Raw genomic sequence first — 19,761 nt, 5'->3', positions numbered from 1 at the left:
GGCTATTTACCGATAGACTATGTACAGCTGCAGCGATCGGTTAGCTGCTCAGATAGCAGATGTTTGAAGTTGGTGAGAGAGATAAAAGTCTCCAACTTCAGCGATTTTTGCAATTCGTTCCAGTCACAGGCAGCAGAGAACTGGAACGAAAAAGGCGACCAAATGAGGTGTTGGCTTTAGGGATGATCAGTGAGATACACCTGCTGGAGCGCGTGCTACGGATGGGTGTTGCCATCGTGACCAGTGAACTGAGATAAGGCGGAGCTTTACCTAGCATGGACTTGTAGATGACCTGGAGCCGGTGGGTCTGGCGACGAATATGTAGCGAGGGCCAGCCGACTAGAGCATACAAGTCGCAGTGGTGGGTGGTATAAGGTGCTTTAGTGACAAAACAGATGGCACTGTGATAAACTGCATCCAGTTTGCTGAGTAGAGTGTTGGAAGCAATTTTGTAGATGACATCGCCGAAGTCGAGGATCGGTAGGATAGTCAGTTTTACTAGGGTAAGTTTGGCGGCGTGAGTGAAGGAGGCTTTGTTGCGGAATAGAAAGCCAACTCTTGATTTGATTTTCGATTGGAGATGTTTGATATGAGTCTGGAAGGAGAGTTTACAGTCTAGCCAGACACCTAGGTACTTATAGATGTCCACATATTCAAGGTCGGAACCATCCAGGGTGGTGATGCTGGTCAGGCGTGCGGGTGCAGGCAGCGAACGGTTGAAAAGCATGCATTTGGTTTTACTAGCGTTTAAGAGCAGTTGGAGGCCACGGAAGGAGTGTTGTATGGCATTGAAGCTCGTTTGGAGGTTAGATAGCACAGTGTCCAAGGACGGGCCGGAAGTATATAGAATGGTGTCGTCTGCGTAGAGGTGGATCAGGGAATCGCCCGCAGCAAGAGCAACATCATTGATATATACAGAGAAAAGAGTCGACCCGAGAATTGAACCCTGTGGCACCACCATAGAGACTGCCAGAGGACCGGACAGCATGCCCTCCGATTTGACACACTGAACTCTGTCTGCAAAGTAATTGGTGAAACAGGCAAGGCAGTCAACCGAAAAACCGAGGCTACTGAGTCTGCCGATAAGAATATGGTGATTGACAGAGTCGAAAGCCTTGGCAAGGTCGATGAAGACGGCTGCACAGTACTGTCTTTTATCGATGGCGGTTATGATATCGTTTAGTACCTTGAGCGTGGCTGAGGTGCACCCGTGACCGGCTCGGAAACCAGTTGCACAGCGGAGAAGGTACGGTGGGATTCGAGATGGTCAGTGACCTGTTTGTTGACTTGGCTTTCGAAGACCTTAGATAGGCAGGGCAGGATGGATATAGGGCTGTAACAGTTTGGGTCCAGGGTGTCTCCCCCTTTGAAGAGGGGGATGACTGTGGCAGCTTTCCAATCCTTGGGGATCTCAGACGATATGAAAGAGAGGTTGAACAGGCTGTTAATAGGGGTTGCGACAATGGCGGCGGATAGTTTCACAAATAGAGGGTCCAGATTGTCAAGCCCAGCTGATTTGTACGGGTCCAGGTTTTGCAGCTCTTTCAGAACATCTGCTATCTGGATTTGGGTAAAGGAGAACCTGGAGAGGCTTGGGCGAGTAGGTGCGGGGGGGGGGCGGAGCTGTTGGCCGAGGTTGGAGTAGCCAGGCGGAAGGCATGGCCAGCCGTTGAGAAATGCTTGTTGAAGTTTTCGATAATCATGGGTTTATCGGTTTTGACCGTGTTACCTAGCCTCAGTGCAGTGGGCAGCTGGGAGGAGGTGCTCTTGTTCTCCATGGACTTCACAGTGTCCCAGAACTTTTTGGAGTTGGAGCTACAGGATGCAAACTTCTGCCTGAAGAAGCTGGCCTTAAAGGCCCAGTGCAGTAAATACGTAATTCTCCTGTGTTTTATATATATTTTAACATTATGAGGTTGGAATAACGCTGTGAAACTGTGAAAATGATGATAATCCCCTTTAGTGTAAAACAGTGGTTCCCAAACTAGGGTTTGCGAACCCATGTGGGGTTGCCTGATAGGAAAATGGGGTCGTGGGAGAATTTCCAAAATCCGGAAAAGAATGTAACATTATAGTCGACGATCTTATACAGATTGACTTACATGAACAATTAGTGTTAAGTGCCTTGTTCAAGGGCACATAGACAGAGTTTTAACCGAGTGGGCTCGGGGGTAACTGGGCAAACGCTCTTAACTGTTGGGCTACCTGCCACCCTGAAAATGCTGTCTTTGTCTCTCAAAATCATTATAATGTGGTTAACATAAAAAATCTAAATGAAAATGATTTCACTTTAAAAGTTCAAATTCAACCAGAGAGCCCCTGAGATCGTGGGAACGGCCGGACTTGACCGTTGTACTTGAATCATTCCCACCATGAATATGTAAGCCTGTTATGCTATGAAACCCCATACTATTCCAGATACTTTGATATCACCAGCCACAATTAATATGTGAAAAAAAAGTGTGGGGAGGAGAAACTCACATCAATACCTTTGTCAGATAACACTGTGAAACTAAGAATTGATGCTATCGCTAACTATTAAGAGGAAACTGACTGAAAGATTCAAAAACTCCCCACACTATGCTCTATTAGCTGTGAGGGCCGAGATGCCCATGCATTGACTTTTGTTTTCTAGGGGCATGCTATTCACAAGTAAACATTGTTCTGTCTCACGATTCCCAAGCATGAAATGAAGAAGGGGATATTCAGTGTGCTGCGTGGCTATATTGACGAAAAACAGGTTCCATGAGATCGAATGGTGGGCTATTGTACAGATGGGGCTACATCTATTAAGGGACGGCAGAAAGCCTCTGTACTCTAGTTATGAATGTGTCTCCCTCTGCTATGTGGACGCACTGTATGATACACCCCCTGAGCTGTGATGGATACACCGCAGCAACTGGCGGCAAAAGAGCTGAGCGCACAACTCGGGGGATATGCAGCAGGTAACTTCGACTGTAACCTAAATCGCGCACGCCTGTTGGCAAAACTATGTGGAGATATGGGATCAGAGCATGACAATGTTCTATTGCACACTGAGGCTTGGTGGTTATCGAGGGGGAGTGTTTGGGGGAATAATTGAGAGAGAAACTGCTGTCAATCACGTCTGTGAAACAAACAAAAAATACTTTGTTGACTTTCTGTATAACAAAATAAAATGTGGCTATGTAACAGACATATTTGGGAAACTGAACGAACTAGACGCAAACATGCAGGGGGAAATACACCAAAATTCTACGAAATACGTTAGACTATGATCCTGGCTGTGTTGACATGCTGGTAAATCAAATCAAATCGCCGATCGAGCTGTCATGTGACCAAATGCTGCAGACAACACATTAATGGGCCACTGTGTCGGAGTTCTGGTTCTGGACTCAAAGGGATTTTTTTTTCTTTTTGACCATTTTAATTTAACTCAATCACAGTAAGGTACTTAATTGTTACCCAGAAATGATTTTATATTGAGATAAAAAAAATAAAAAATAAAAAAACGTCTGCATTGGACCTTTCATCGTCAAACAGGTTTATCCTTTGTCAGCTGTTATTATTGCGTAGTTCCGTCAATCTCCATGTCAACTGCAGGCTGACTGAAGCAGCGGATAGGACAGTGCGGACCCATTTCTGCTGTAATGAAGCAGCTTCCGGGTCACAGGACACCAGCACTAAACATGGCGGAGGAGCTGTTGGAAGTGGTGGAGAGACTTCAGTCTCGGCTCTCCGAAAACCTAGAGCCTCGCAAGGTAAAAGTCGTAAGGCCCAGAATGAAATGGCAAGGCTGTAGCGGATGGCTTCGGCTCGCTAGAATGTTTTCAGATATTGTAGCGTGGCAGGTAGTTCCGCGAATGTCGTTAGCGACTGATTTTTCTAAGATCACGATGCGTAACTTAGCCAACTAACTGTGTTTCTTAACCATAGTTCATGTTAAGTTTAACCGAGTCCCCGAGCTACCTGCCAAGTCCGCAGAACTGTTCTTTATGCTTTGGAGCCAACGGACATTGCCACTTTCAAATGCTAATAATGTAGCCATCTAGCTAGTGTTCAAGAAACGACACCGATTGTATAAGCTCCACGATCGAGTGACAGCAACATCAGCACGGGCCTTGTTGGTAGATTGTTGCACTTCACTCATGGACCAGTCCAAATTTGAAGGGCAACAACAATACATTTGGGTTGTGCTGCGTTATTGTGATGTCGGCAGTTTCTTGATTGTGTCTCATTGAACAACGCAATCCCTGCACACACTGCCGTGTCGGGGTGGATTTTTATCAGCTGATCGACTTTAGTAAACACAACCCCCTCTCCGGATATGCGTAACTAGCCTACCTCACAACCCCCATAGGCCACGACAACGGACACATCTTGATGAGCCATGACAGTGCGCAATTCGGGCACATTTGTCAATTTCTGACTCAAATACATCCTCAAAGTACGACACAGTTTGTCATATATAGCCTACAAAGTCAACTACCAGTAGGCCTACACTTTTACACAGATAACGCTAGCGTACGCTTTCACGCAGTATACCCATGTCAATGCTGTGATTTTGTAAATATTGTTATGTCGCTATGTTTTCATTCATTCAATGCTCAGCAGCCTTGAATTCACCTGACCATTACCTTTAACCTGCTATGTCCTCCCTTTTGGCATACCTGAATTTTGTGCACTTTGCAGACTGTTCTGTTTTTCTCAGAATCAGGCTAGTTAGGTCAATCAGTACCAAGGATGTAGTGAGCACAGTGTAAATCTTCTGTATTTGCACTATTTAGCTCCTGAAGAACCTCAAAAGGCTGGGGGAGCTGCCTATGACTGTGGATATCCTTGTGGTAAGATTTTGAAATAATGCATGGTCCCGTGTGGCTGTTGGTAGAGCATGGTCCAATTTGTAAGTCGCTCTGGATAAGAGCGTCTGCTAAATGACTTAAATGTAAAATGTAAATGTAATGGTGCTTGCAACGCCAGATAGTGGGTTCTAATTTGTATTTTTTTACTTTTATAAATCAGTGCACGCTCACTACTGTAAGTTGCTCTGGATAAGAGCGTCTGCTAAATGACAAATGTAAAAATTCTCATGTCACGATTTTGATAGAATCTCTTTCTTTAGTCTCAAAGCCCCACATTGATTGCATTGCGCCCTAGTTCCTCAGTCACTGCAAAGTGTTCTTTAGAAGAGGAAGCCAAATACAGTCTTCGGTTATGCAACCGGATGATGTGGCCCTGTGTAGCCAGTTTCCCTATAGGAGTTGATGTGCTTTTTAATATTGTCAAGCAACCTTCAGAGCATGCTCACTTCCTTTTACCATGGGCAATAATGCTAATGTGGCCCATTTTATGTGCTCACTTAACCATTAGAGCTCCTGAATCTATACAAACCACCCATGTTTCTCTCAATGACACTAGTGTCAAAACATAATGTTCTGATGAGGAGGACACCCTACTACTATCTGTGTCCCGCTTATATTTTGTTCTCTCCGGTGCAGGAAACTGGAGTAGGAAAAACTGTGAATTCGTTCCGGAAACATGATCTTGCTGGAGATCTTGCGAAGAGCCTTGTGGCCAAGTGGAAGAAACTGGTTCCCACCCCGTCTGCTGAAAGGTACATTATTACTGAGGGGATTTCTTCTGATTCTTCGTCTTCATTTTCGTATTTTCATCTGGATTCTACTGAAGTGTAGCTTTAATGTTTTTCTTCTTCCTCACAGACCCGGCAACGCGAAGGATGTACGGACACACGCGCACCCTCGCAGCTCCGAGGGAAAGGACGGGAGGCGCGAACGTGTCCGGGAACTATCCCCGGAGGAGCCGCCTCCTCATGTAGAGGAGGAGGACGACGAAGAGGAGGAGGAAAGAGGCTACAGCACAAACTACTCCCCCTCCCCCCCTCAGCACCACTACAGCCCCCCACAGGTTGGCCACGGTGGCCAACGAGGGGGGTACCAGTCGGAGGGCTACGAGAGCCCCACGGAGGAAGAGCCAGAGCCCGCGCCCAGCCCCCCTCGCAAAGAGGTCCGACACGCCAAACCGCAAAAAGAGCCTGGGAGGGAGCATCACGGTTCCCACGGCGACCGGGGCGAGGAGAGACGGCAACGTCACGCCCAGGCGAGCAGCCGTGGTGGCGAAGGGAAGAAGAGCAGCGTGGGGAAGGAACCGCAGCACAGTGGCAAGACCTCCAAGCACAGTCGGCACTCCACGCAGCACGAGAGCAAGAAGGACAAGAGAGGGGGAAGTGAAGGTGAGTGTGCTGCAGAATGTGTTTGCTGAGAGAATTTCGCTGTGACTTCTGTGTCATTTTGACATTTACAGAGAGGCTGGTTCTCAAATTACATCCTATTCCATAGATGCCTCTTTGAATCTTTGAGTCAGTATTGGTCTGTTAATAGATGGTTTTTCAATTTTGTATTGTATTTATATGTGGGATAATAAGAACTTTACTGTATTGTGGATATGGTGACCCATGGTGTTTTTCATCAGAACTCTGTAACAGTACTGCTATGGGTGATTAAAATAGGCGATGATAGTAGTGATTGTTAGCATTTCCCCATTAATTTGACCCTTAAAGATGTGGGTTGTCTCACCCCCCCCCCAATAAAAATATACATCCCATAACATCCTTCCCTGTTCTCCTTACTCTTTAGGGAGGTCACGTGAACCTAGGGACTCTCCTATATTAACCCAGACACCTGAGGAGCAGGCAGAAGAGGCATTTGATACCCCCACCGTGTCGTTTGAATCCTTCCTCACATATGACGCCCCTACGCCCACTAAGAAGAAGAAGAAGCCCGGCAGCAGCAGTCGGCCCTCCTCCCACCACCACACACCTCGTCCTCCTGTCCAGCCTTCGCCTGCTGCCCCTTCCTCCTCCAAGGAGTCCAAGCCCAACAAGGCAAACGGGAACCGCAGCAAGAGGGCTGATCCAGCCCAGACCCCAACGGCAACGACCCCGGTGCCTGAGAAACGCAGGAGGGTAAGAACAGACTTTCACTGAACTTTTCCTCACTCGATCATGCGTATGTTCAATTGGAGAATGTTATATTTGCTACAAAAAAATGTTTTGGTGCTGGACAGTAAGTCCTTCCGATCGTGTATGTTTTTATTAACCAGTTGCCCTGACCCTGATTTTCCCATAAATGTTCTCAACTTCTTGACTGAACTCTTCCTCTTTTACCCTAGGTGGTCGAGGTTGTGTCCACAATGCCTGATATCCCTCTGCCGGCCATCCAGCCTTACTACAGACCTCTGCCTTCCATTGATCTCACACCATTGTCCCCTCAGCGGCGTAAAGGTACTTAAAAAAAGTTGGTTCCTCCTTCACACTGTGTGTGTACTTCCCAATATCCATAATACTGTACAACAGATTGCATTCCCAATACATTGATTCATTCTGTGTTATGATAGCATGGATATTGGTAGTAGAATTTGTGTAAATGTGTATTAAGATTAGAGTATGTATTACTCTCTAGGCCTAAACCAGTTAATTCTGATTGTCAGCAATATGTCATGCTTAACTTTCTGGCAGGTCCTGTGTCAAATGACGCCGAGGAGGACACTGGCTTCACTGGGAGACGCTTTAACTCTAAAATGACTGTCTACTCGGGTTCAAAGACATCTTATCTGCCCAAGATGATGAGTCTGTACGAGCAGTGCATCAGGGTGCTACAAAACAACATTGACTGTGAGTGTTGTCTCCTAGTGACACTGTGAATGCCATGTAATCATAATGCTTAAGTTTTATTTCAGTGTCTTATCACATTATGTACATGTTAATGTCCTACACCTAACATCTCCAAGAAGGCAAAGACAATTTACCTCCTTTATAATGGTCTATTGTTCAAACACCAACTTAATTGTGTGGTTTTATGGCTGCTGGCAAACTTTTATCCACACTCTCAAAATCATTAAAACCAGAACGTCACACTCCCACAAAACATTGACTGTTAGTGCCTTACTCCTGTAGGACTTGTTATTAGTCTAAATCCAGGAAATGTGTTCCTGACTATTTTTAAAATCACACTATCATTGTTTATCTTAGGTGCTTGACACCCTGCCGATTGTGTTATTGTATAATGAGATACTTGTATGTTTGTCCAGCAATTGATGAGGTGGGAGGCGTGCCTTTTGAGATACTGGAACCAGTACTAGAGCGATGCACCCCAGAACAGCTTTACCGCATTGAGCAGTGCAATCAGGTAATAGACACAATGAAAGTATGAATGCACAACCCCTCAGCCGGTATGAAATGGTCAGTTGAAGTCAAAAGTTCATCATTAAAACTCATTTCTTGTTAACTAGAGTTTTGGCATCTACTTTGTGCATGACAAGTAATGTCCCCATCAATTGATTAGACAGATTTTCACTCACAATTCCAGTGGGTCAGAAGTTTACAGACAAGTCCGTTAAGAAAAAAATCTTATTTTAATAACGGCCTTGTTCAGGGGCAGAATGACATTTCAGTTACTAGTCCAACGCTCTAGGGGTGGCAGGTAGCCTAGTGGGTTAAGTTGATTGCCTTCAAACAAGTTGGAAAAATCCTGCAATTGCTTCTTTAAAAGCTAATTGACATAATTTGAGTCAATTGGAGGGATACCTGTGGATGTATTTAAAGCACGGGTGGCAGCATGTTGTGGGGGTGCTTTGCTGCAGGAGGGACTGGTACACTTCATGAGGTAGGAAAATTGTGGATATGTTAAAGCTTGGTTGCAAATGGGTCTTCCAAATGGACAATGACCCCAAGCATACTTCCAAAGTTGTGGCAAAATGGCTTAAGGACAACAAAGTCAAGGTATTGGAGTGGCCATCAAAGCCATGACCTCAATCCTATAGAACATTTGTGGGCAGAACTGAAAAAGCATGACAAACCTGACTCCGTTACACCAGCTCTGTCATGAGGAATGGACCAAAATTCACCCAACTTATTGTGGGAAGGTTGTGGAAGGCTACACAATTTAAAAGGCAATGCTACCAAATACTAATTGAGTGTATGTAAACTTCTAACCCACTGGGAATGTGATGAAAGAACTTAAAGCTGAAATAAAGTCACTATTGTTCTGACATTTCATTCTTTAAAAAAAATAGTGAACCTAACTGACCTGAGACAGGGACTTTTACTAGGATTAAGTGTATTTGTCTAAGAAAAAGCAGGAAGCACCAGTGACTCAGTCAATAAAACAGTGTACATGCCATGGATTACAGGCATCATGAGCTAAAGGGTAGAGCTGACACTTTCAAGGAGTGGGAATATAACCCGGAAGCTTCTAAGAAGTCCCGCTATGCCCTATGATGAACCTTCAAACAGGCAAAGCGTCAATACAGGCCTAAGATTGAATCATACTACACCGGATGTGGCAGGGCTTGCAAACCATTAGACTACAAAGAGCTGCACAGCGACGCGAGCCTACCAGACGAGCTAAATTAATTCTATGCTTGCTTCGAGGCAAATAAAACATGCAGGAGACCATCTGTTCCGGATGACTGTGTGATCACTCTCCACAGCCGATGTGAGTGAGACCTTTAAACAGGTCAACATTCACAAGGCCCTCGGGCCAGACAGATTACCAAGACGTGTACATGCGCTGACCAACTGGCAAGTGTCTTCACTGATATTTTCAACCTGTCTGAGTCTAATACCAACAAGTTAAGCAGACCACCATAGTCCCTGTGCCCAAGAGCACTGCGGTAACCTACCTAAATGACTACCGACCTGTAGCGCAACGACATAAGTCCCCCGGATGTGCCGCACATTGAGATGGAATGCAACATCAAATGTGTCCGGGGCACGACCAAAAGATGAGCGACCCCTAGGTACATCTGGGTCACCTTCCCAGAGCAAACTCTCCCCTGAGTTTTCCTTCCCTAGCCAGCTCTAGCTGCTCCTGATGCAGCTTGATTTTTAGCACGCTCCAAAACCTTTTAAAATTCCAATTCATTTTCATATTTTACACAATCATGCTCTAGCTGTAACAGAAGCAGGTTTCTGCTGTTCAAAAAGAACACTACTAGGACTAACCGATGGCGTGGCCATTGACGTTACAGGGAGACAGAGAGTCCTCAGCAGAGGCTGCCCCAGTGGTAAATTCAAGAATAGCACTCCATCAGATTAACCTAATAGAATTTTAGACGTTTATCACCAATTTCAACCTTGTAGTGTTCAGCAACCTCAACTGTTCTTTAGTACATAATTCTAACAGTTCCTCTGATGAAAAGCGAATGAACTCATCTACATAAGACACCATAGTCACAAGAAAAAAAATACAAATAATCTCATTCTTCCCCTCTGCTGAACACACCAGACCACACAGAGAAATGACAATCATACTGGGCATCACGGAAGAGATGAGATATGGAGCTTCCCCAAAACCTACAGTAACTCAACCCTAATCTTCATGTGGAGTTGCAGTGGGTAGTTAGGCACTGTAGCCCACTGGCAAGGAAATAAGCCACACTGGCAGAGTCCCAAGCCACAGATGTGCCCCCCGAGACAACTGCTCAGTCCAGACACAACACAATAAGCATGCCCAACGTATTCCAAAGTGAAACATGTCGCTAAGCATAGCAGAGTTAAAAAGGCTATAGCTCTGGGTAGCTAGTGTCACTACACTCCCAAATCTCCCACTGGAGGTACACAGCCGATTGTACTCACCTCAGACCGATTAACCAACAGCGAGTAGAACACGTCTCCAGCCTTGGCAGGTGCCAGGAAACTAACCAATGTATTTTCTCCAACGCAGCACACAAAATATCCACCGCAGTGGCAAGTTTACCAAACAAACAAAGGCAACTAGTACTGGCCACCAAACATTACAACTCAAACAAGCTGTAACAAAAGATGCAAACAAAGCCCCTACAGAGTTTAACATTAACTCCACATTTTCTCCCAAACACACACATACTAGCAAGCCAAACCACACTAGTATTAGTCCTTCATAATACAATAAAGTGCTATACGCCAAAATGTCTAGGAACCAACCTTATGATCCCGGACGAGCCCCCACTTGTCACAAACGGCTCAAAGTGCGTAACAAAAAGGGAGACAACGTGGAGATAAGGAATAACAAAAGTAAACTAAATATAATTAACAATGGTGTGATAATGATGGGTGTTGAAAGTTGCCAACGCAAACAACCAAAATCTGTGTCTGCATGGAGAGAGTCTCCTCAATGAATGGGGAATGAGATGCATTTATGCTGGGACACACCCGGACCCAGGTGTGTCCCACTTCAATGACGACCCTCCCGGCTCCGCCCACTGACATCCTATTAAGGAAAACAAGAGCAAAGAGAGAGAATTCGTCAGACAGAGTGGGAGGGTCGTCACATTGAGTATGGGTAGATGGGTGAGGTGAAAAAAATATATTCAATCAATTTTGAATTCAGGCTCTAACACAACAAAATGTGGAATAATTCAAGGGATATGAATACTTTCTGAAGGCACTGTATTTCGTGTCAACACTCTTGTAAATTGTATTGTATTTTATAATTTTAACCCCAAATTTTCCTCTCAGTGTTTTATGGAGGACTCTGATGAGCTTTGGCAACGCCACTGCCAGCGTGACTTCAAGCGTGAGACGCCCCAGGAGTACGAATCATGGCGGGAGATGTACCTGCGGAAACACGACGAGCGGGAGGAGCGCCTGCTCAAGCTCACCCAAAACATCAGCTCTGCCCATGCCAACAAGCCCAAAGGTTTTCTATGTCCTATCTATGAACTGGATCCTACTATACAGTACTTATTACTAGGAGTTATTTCATCCATGAAAGTGTACTGAGGGTGTTTATTTTGAGTGAGCATATGTGTATATACAGTACCAGTCAAAGGTTTGGACACACCTACTCATTCCAGGGTTTTTATTTTATTTGTACTATTTTCTACATCAAAACGATTAAATAACACATATGGAGTCATGTAGTAACCAAAAAAGTGTTAAACAAATCAAAATATATTTGAGATTTTTCAAAGTAGCCACCCTTTTCCTTTGACAGCTTTGTACACTTGGCATTCCCTCAACCAGCTTCATGAGGTAGTCACATGGAATGCATTTCAATTAACAGGTGTGCCTTGTTAATTTGTGGAATGTCTTTCCTTCTTAATGGGTTTGAGCCTATCAGTAGGGGTGGAATACAGAAGATAGCCCTATTTGGTAAAATACCAAGTCCATATTATGGCAAGAACAGCTCAAATAAGCAAAGAAAAACAACAGTCCATCATTACTTTAAGACATGAAGGTCAGTCAATCCAGAAAGTTTCTTCAGGTGCAGTCGCAAAAACCATCAAGCGCTATGACTGCCACAGGAAAGGAAGACCCAGAGTTACCTCTGCTACAGAGGATAAGTTCATTAGAGTTATCTGCCTCAGAAATTGTAGCCCAAATAAATGCTTGACAGAATTTAAGTAACAGACACATCAACATCAACTGTTCAGAGGAGATTGCGTTAATCAGGCCCTCATGGTTAAATTACTGCAAAGAAACCACTACTAAAGGACACCAATAATAAGAAGAGACTTGATTGGGCCAAGAAATACGAGCAATGGACATGAGACCGATGGAAATCTGTCCTTTGGTCTGTGTCCTGATTTTGAGATTTTTTGTTCTAACCTCCGTGTCTTTGTGAGACGCAGAGTAGGTGAACGGATGTTATGTTTCACTGTATTGGATCACTACATTATATTGGTATCACTCTGCGGCGGAGGGATACATCCGAGGTGAGGATTTGCAGATTTACTCCTGTGTACACCTGTATCACGGCTGGGGTCCGCCCCTATATATAGACCCCATGGCCGCGACACACGTTCTCTTTCATTTTCTCGGTGGATGTCCGTGTGGTTTGAGGTACAAACTTTCTGCGGTTTGCTCTGGTAAGTCACTTGTAAGTGTAATATCTTTCATGGAGGTGCTCCACTCGCTGCACTCATTTGATCTGTATCTTCCGCCCGTGGTTTGTCGTACTTGTTTCATTAGCGTTACACTACGATTCCGTATGCATACGATTCCGTCCTGCGTCAGGAGGTTGGTAGGCTGTTCCTGGAGGACGATGCTGGCACTGTTCATCACCGTGAGCGGGGCTGACAGGCCATCAGAAGCCGGCAGCGGGGATTCATCACCCCCGGCGGCTCGAGAGGCTATGAGGAACCTACTCACTCGGGTAGCCACTGCCCTGGACATCAAACTAGTGGATAGTGATGACTCTCCATCTCTGCTGAGTTCTGCGAGGTGTTGCAGCAGAGACTGGACCATGGAGTTATGTTTGCAGGCACAGAGTCATTTGGCCTCTGGGAGTACCCGATCAAAGACACCATGATAGCTGCCATGGTCCTCCCGCACCGGGAGATTATAGGACGGAACCTGCCACTGAAGCCGGGACCCCCCAGAGTCATTGATGCAGACTTGAAAGCCACACATGGATCCCTCTGCTTTCTTGACCGCCTTACCCAGCTGCCTTACCATGCAGCTGCAGGCCTACCTGCATACTCTGTTGCTCCGGCTGTAGAAGGGCACAGAGGAGCTCCTCCGGGAAGTGATGGAGGTGTCTTGCCTGATTTCCCTGCTCCAGGAGGGATGTGGCCCGTGCCAACAGACGGGCCATGGCGCAAGTGGTTACCTCCTGTCGCCATCTCTGGCTGGCCCAATCCCGCCTGCCAGCTGCTCTCCAGAGCCACTCTCCCAATGCCACTCTCCCCATCACCCCAGCGCTGACTTTTGGCTTAGGGGTTTATGACATTCTGGAACAGACCAATAAGGTTCGTAGGGATTGGGAGACCCTGAGACGGTTCATGCTGCCGCCTCAGGCCATAGGTCATGGACCGTCGCCTTGGACCCGGGAGAAGCTGCCGTGGGGGAACTCTGGGGTATCCGAGACCCCACCGCCTCAGTCTGTGGGCTTGGCCACTGAACGGCACCAATGGTCCACATAAGGGCTACAGGAGGGTGTAATGAACACCATGCAGAGCGCAAGGGCACCGGCTACAACCGCGGCATGCCAGTTGCGCTGGTGGTTGTTCTGCTTTTGGCGCACTGTTATTGAGGTTGTGCCTCATGTGGGGTGCAGAGTGTCCTCCAATACCTGCAGTCTCGCTTGGATGAGGGCTTTGCAGCCTCTACACTGAGAAGGTATTTGGCTGCTATATCTGCCTGCCTTGTGGGGTGGATGGACAGGCCAGTGGGGGGCCATCCCTTGGTCTCCAGGCTTATGAAGTGGGTTCGTTGCCTGCGTCCAGCTAGGACCCGCTCAATGCCGAGCTGGGATCTGGATGTGGTCTTGGCAGCTTTGGCAAAGCCGCCTTTCGACCCGTTGCGAGTCTGCCTCCCTGTAACACCTCTCTATGAAGGTGTTTTTCTTGGTAGCGATTACTTCCATGATGAGGGTGGGTGAGCTCTATGCTCTTTCGGTAAGTTCTGAGTGCTACCAGATGGACCCTGGTGGGAGGAGTATATCTCTCAGCCCCAACCCTTCATTCCTCTCGAAGGTTCTATCAGACAGGCATGTGAACATCCCTTTTATATGCCTATGGTGTTACTCTGGAATGCTTTGCCCTGGCTGCCTATTTGCCCTGGCACTGGCTGCCTATGTGGAGAGGACACGGTCAGTGAGAACAACAGACCAGCTTTTTGTCTGCTATGGTGAGAGAGTCCTGGGGGCCGGGCTCTCAAAGCAGAGGCTCTCTCACTGGATCGTGTACACGATTACCACAGCATACCGCCTTGACTGGCAGGCCAGTGCTAGGATCTGTGGTGGCACATTCAACACGAGGTGTGGCTGCGTCCTGGGCTCTACTGAGAGGAGTGCCCCTCATGATTTCTGTGCTGCGGCCAGCTGGGCTTCCTCTTGCACCTTTGCTAGGTACTATCGGGTAAATGTGGCACCTCCCTCTGCGGTTGGTTCAGCAGTCATGGGCGTCGCCTCCCCTTCCAGGGACTGTGCCGAGACCCCCCTTCCACATTGGCGGCCCCTGCATCTCGGTCCTGCGCTGGGATTTCACTGCTGGCTGGCCAGTTCCCTCTACCGCCAGCTAAATCTGGTACGGGTATACTAATGTACTCCAATCCTCGACAGTGCTAGAGGTGCTTCAAAAATTATTTGGAGAACATGTATCACAGCCATGGGGTCTATATATAGGGGTGGACTCCAGCCGTGATACATGTGTACACGGGAGAAAATCTGTAAATCCTCATCTCGGATGTATCCCTCCGCCGCGGAGTAATACCAATAAATTGGAGTGATCCATATAGCTCACATAACCGTGGTTACATACATAACCTTTGATCTCCACATGTGTGGTTCCGTCCGTGAAGTATGGAGGAGGAGGTGTGATGGTGTGGAGATGTTTTGCTGGTAACACTGTCTGTGATTTATTTAGAATTCAAGGCACACTTAACCAGCATGGCTACGCCAGCATTCTGCAGTGATACGCCAGTCCCACTAAGTGCAAACCAGATTGGATACTATTTGTTTTTCAACAGGACAATGACCCAACACTCCTCCAGGTTGTGTAAGGGCTATTTGACCAAGAAGGAGAGTGATTGAGTGCTGCATCAGATGACCTGTCCTCCACAATCGCACGACCTCAACCCAATTGAGATGATTTGGGATGAGTTGGACCGCAGAGTGAAGGAAAAGCAGCCAACAAGTGCTTAGCAAATGTGGGGACTCCTTCCAGACTGTTGGAAAAGGATTCCAGGTGAAGCGGGTTGAGAAAATGCCAAAGTGTGCAAAGCTGTCAAAGGCAAAGGGTGGCTACTTTGAAGAATATAAAATATATTTTGATTTGTTGTTTGGTTACTACATGATTCCATATGTGTTATTTCATAGTTTTGATGTCTTAGATATTATTCTTTAACTGGTACTGTGTGTGTGTGTGTTTTCCTCGCAGGTCGACAGGTTAAAATGGCATTTGTGAACTCGGTCGCAAAACCTCCACGTGATGTCCGCCGGCGACAGGAGAAGTTTGGCACCACAAGTACCTCCACTGCCAGCTCCACCGCAGCTGCTGCTCCGATCAAGTATGTGGACACTAGTGTGCATACCACTATCAAACACTGCATAGTACTGCATGCACTTCCGTGTTTATTTTTTCCTACTTACATTTCCTTATCTGAAGATATGATTGGCTGAATGGTAACTTTGTATGCTAACATGTAATTCAGACTCTCAAACGTATTCTCAAAGGTTCACTAGATCATATTTTCATCAACAAGTTGACCGTTATGATTTCCACCCCAATTGTTATCTTGTCTCATCTCTGCAACTCCCCAACTGGGTCGGGAGGTGAAGGTCGAGTCATGCGTCCTCAGAAACATGACCCACCAAACCGTGCTTCTTAACACCCACCCGCTTAACCCGGAAGGCAGCTGCACCAATGTGTCGGAGGAAACACAGTTCAACTGACAACCGAGGTCAGCCTGTAGGCGCTCGGCCTGCCACAAGGAGTCGCTAGATCGCGATGAGCCAAGTAAAGCCCCCCCCCGGCCACACCCTCCCCTAACGACGTGGGCCAATTGTCTGCCGCCCTATGGGACTCCCGTTCAAAAAGATTCCGGGATTGAACCCGGGTCTGTATTGACACCTCTGCACTGCAGTGCCTTAGACCGCTGTGCCACTCGGGAGGCCGACCGTTATGATTCTATGTGAATTGTTGCAACGTCATCATGGGAAGTTATAAAGGTTATCAAGTTCACACAGGGATTACGATTCCTTACATTTAAATAAAATGCTGAAACTCCCCCTGACATTTTCTGGCTGTTCTGAACTTGCAGGAGGACACACAGCTTCAGGGATGCCAGAGTAGCCAGAGGACCATATGTTAAACAGGAAAAGCAAGAGACTAAAGCGAAAGATTTCCCAGTGTTCAATCTGGTGTCAGGGTGAGGATGGAGAGGCTGAAAGAGAAGAGCACATACAAACATTCCAGAATTCCTTTAATCTCTCCACCACCATCAAACATTCTGATATGCTGGCACTTACATTTTCATATACACAGAAATGCTTGGCTGAATGCTAACTTAAGATGATATGCACTTCAGCATATTTGTATCCAAAATTTGATGGAAAATATGTCCTGTTTCGAAGAATGAATGAGTAGTCATAAGATATCATAAAGTTTCAACACACTGGAGGATGAAATGGAATAGAGGCAGACATTCTGACGTTTTCTGGCCGTTCCCGAACATGCAGGGAGACGGCAAGCTTCAGAGACATTGTGAAAGCTTGACAGGAAAAGAAAGCGAGACAGTTGTTCAATCTGACGACGGGTTGAGGATATAGCAGCTAGACTACATGAGTAAAGAAGAGCAAATAGAAACTTTCTTGAAATGCTGATTTTGAGAACTATTAAGTGATGTAGATGGTGCTTATAATGCCCCCCAGGCTTGAAAACATACTATTATGAAACTATACTGTTTTGTATATTCCTGTACACTGATTGGATCGTCCTTCCTGTGTTTTTCTTCTTCTTCAGAATAAGGCCAGCCATGTCTTATAGCTCTCACTTGGCTGAGCCCAGCCTCTCCTCCTCTCACGACAGTCCCCCTGAGACCTCTCGCTCCTCAGGCCCCAGCGGTGGGGGTTGCCCCAGCGCAAGAGACAACAAGCCACAGGTCAAAAGTGAGTATCGTGTGTGTGAGAAAATGGGTGCAGAAATGTACGCTAACGTACAAACGTTTGGGGTCACTTAGAAATGTCCTTGTTTTTGAAAGAAAAGCACAGTTTTTGTCCATTTTAAAATAACAAAATTGATCAGAAATACAGTGTAGACATTTGTTAATGTTGTAGATGACTACTTCCTTCACAGAACAGCAAAAACTGTAGAAAGAGGAGTGGGAGGCCCTGGTGCACTACTGAGCAAGTGGACAAGTACATTAGAGTGTCTAGTTTGAGAAACAGACGCCTCGCCTCACAAGTCCTCAACTGGCAGCTTCAAAACACCCGTCTCAACAGTGAAGAGGTGACTCTGGGATGCTGGCCTTCTAGGCCAAGTTCTTCTGTCCAGTGTCTGTGTTATTTTGCTCATCTTAATCTTTTCTTTTTATTGGCCAGTCTGAGATAATGCTTTTTCTTTGCAACTCTGCCTAGAAGGCCAGCATCCCGGAGTCGCCTCTTCACTGTTACTGTTGAGACTGGTGTTTTGTGGGTGCTGTTTAATGAAGCTGCCAGTTGAGGACTTGTGAGCTGTCTGTTTCTCAAACTAGACAGACGAATGTACTTGTCCTCTTGCTCAGTGGGGCCTCCCACTCCTATTTCTATTCTGGTTAGAGGCAGTTTGCACTGTTCTGTGAAGGGAGTAGTACACAGCTTTGTACGAGATCTTCAGTTTCTTGGCAATTTCTCACATGGAATAGCCTTAATTTCCCAGAACAAGAATAGACTGACGAGTTTCAGAAGAAAGTTATTTGTTTCTGGACATTTTGAGCCTGTAATCCAACCCACAAATGATGCTTCAGATACTCAACGAGTCTAAAGAAGGCCAGTTTTATTGCTTCTTTAATCAGAACAACAGTTTTCAGCTATGCTAACATAATTGCAAAATGGTTTTCTAATGATCAATTAGCCTTTTAAAATGATAAATTTGGATTAGCTAACACAACGTGCCATTGGAACACAGGAGTGATGGTTGCTGATAATGGGCCTCTGTACGCTTATGTAGATATTCCATTAAAAACCTGCCGTTTCCAGCTACAGTAGTCATTTACAACATTAACAATGTCTACACTGTATTTCTGATCAATTTGAAGTTATTTTAATGGACAAAAAATGTGCGTTTCTTTCAAAAACAATTGGACCCAACATTCATGTAAAAAATAAATAATATATATTTGTTTTTTTTCTATTTTAACATTTTTTGACTTTAATCTCTGTTGAGGACATGTCTGCGTGGCTAACTTTTCTGCTGTTACAATGTCACGTCTATTTGTCTTGCAGAAATCGCCCCCATGATGGCTAAAACTATCAAAGCTTTCAAGAACAGATTCTCCCGCCGATAGAGTTGGAGAGAGGTGAATGTATGGAGTTATTGAGAGGAAGAGAGATTGTAGGAGCTAAGTGAGCTAAGCTCTTTTTTTTTTTTTTTTAATTCAATGAATTATGGAAGATCTACAAACCCTGACCAGACATGTGTACACACACAGACACACACATAGATTTATTCCATTATTTTAGCATTTCTTAAATACACACACAATTATGTCCTATTTCTTAACTGTTCCCAGTTTGACCCTGGCAAACACACACTTGTACACACACAGAAAATAACATTTCAAAGGTGAAACTAGTCATTTGTTACAAGTTCATACAAGCAGTATCACACTACAGAGGGACTCTGACAGACAGAACTATTCTTTATTATGGTACTCACAAGTTAAGACATCAAACTACATAGTGCTGTTACAGTCAGTCATGTTTTTTTAAAAATACAATTGAGTAGACATCCTTTTACTCCAGTGTATTCCCACTTTCTTTTCCTACTGTGTTCAGTGTTGAACCACATGTGCATCCCTACTTTTATCTGGTTCACTGTGATGAGTGAAGAATGAAGTGACTGCGGGAAGAGGAAAACACAAAAAGGGAGAGAGTAAAAGAGCAAGTGATAGGACCCTGCAGCTTCACTCGTATGTATTTATTTTAAACTCTGGGACCCCCGGGTCACCCTGAACCCAGACCCAAATGGAAGTGGATGAAATAGTAATTTTAATAGATTTTAATAAATGTTATATGGACATTTTTAATAAAATTGACTTTTTGCCCTCATATGTTAACGGTCTATTTCTTCAGTCTGTGTTGA

General features: G+C 45.5%; 1 protein-coding gene across 1 annotated transcript; it reads left to right on the top strand.

Moving 5' to 3' along the window:
• The first annotated feature begins 3,579 nt into the window (after positions 1-3,579).
• Positions 3,580-19,727, top strand: LOC118398250 (elongin-A-like). Its single transcript, XM_035793412.2, has 12 exons — positions 3,580-3,740; positions 4,767-4,823; positions 5,478-5,593; positions 5,700-6,229; positions 6,633-6,961; positions 7,168-7,279; positions 7,514-7,669; positions 8,086-8,183; positions 11,495-11,675; positions 15,859-15,988; positions 17,443-17,588; positions 18,903-19,727. The coding sequence occupies exons 1-12, from the start codon at positions 3,630-3,632 to the stop codon at positions 18,962-18,964; spliced, it is 2,028 nt and encodes a 675-aa protein (XP_035649305.1). The 5' UTR covers positions 3,580-3,629; the 3' UTR covers positions 18,965-19,727.
• The last annotated feature ends 34 nt before the right edge of the window (positions 19,728-19,761 follow it).

Source organism: Oncorhynchus keta, chromosome 19 (genome assembly GCF_023373465.1).
Source record: "Oncorhynchus keta strain PuntledgeMale-10-30-2019 chromosome 19, Oket_V2, whole genome shotgun sequence".
Lineage (NCBI taxonomy): Eukaryota > Metazoa > Chordata > Actinopteri > Salmoniformes > Salmonidae > Oncorhynchus > Oncorhynchus keta.
The sequence above is the reverse complement of the archived record's forward strand: the minus strand, read 5'-3'. Positions and strand labels throughout refer to the sequence as shown.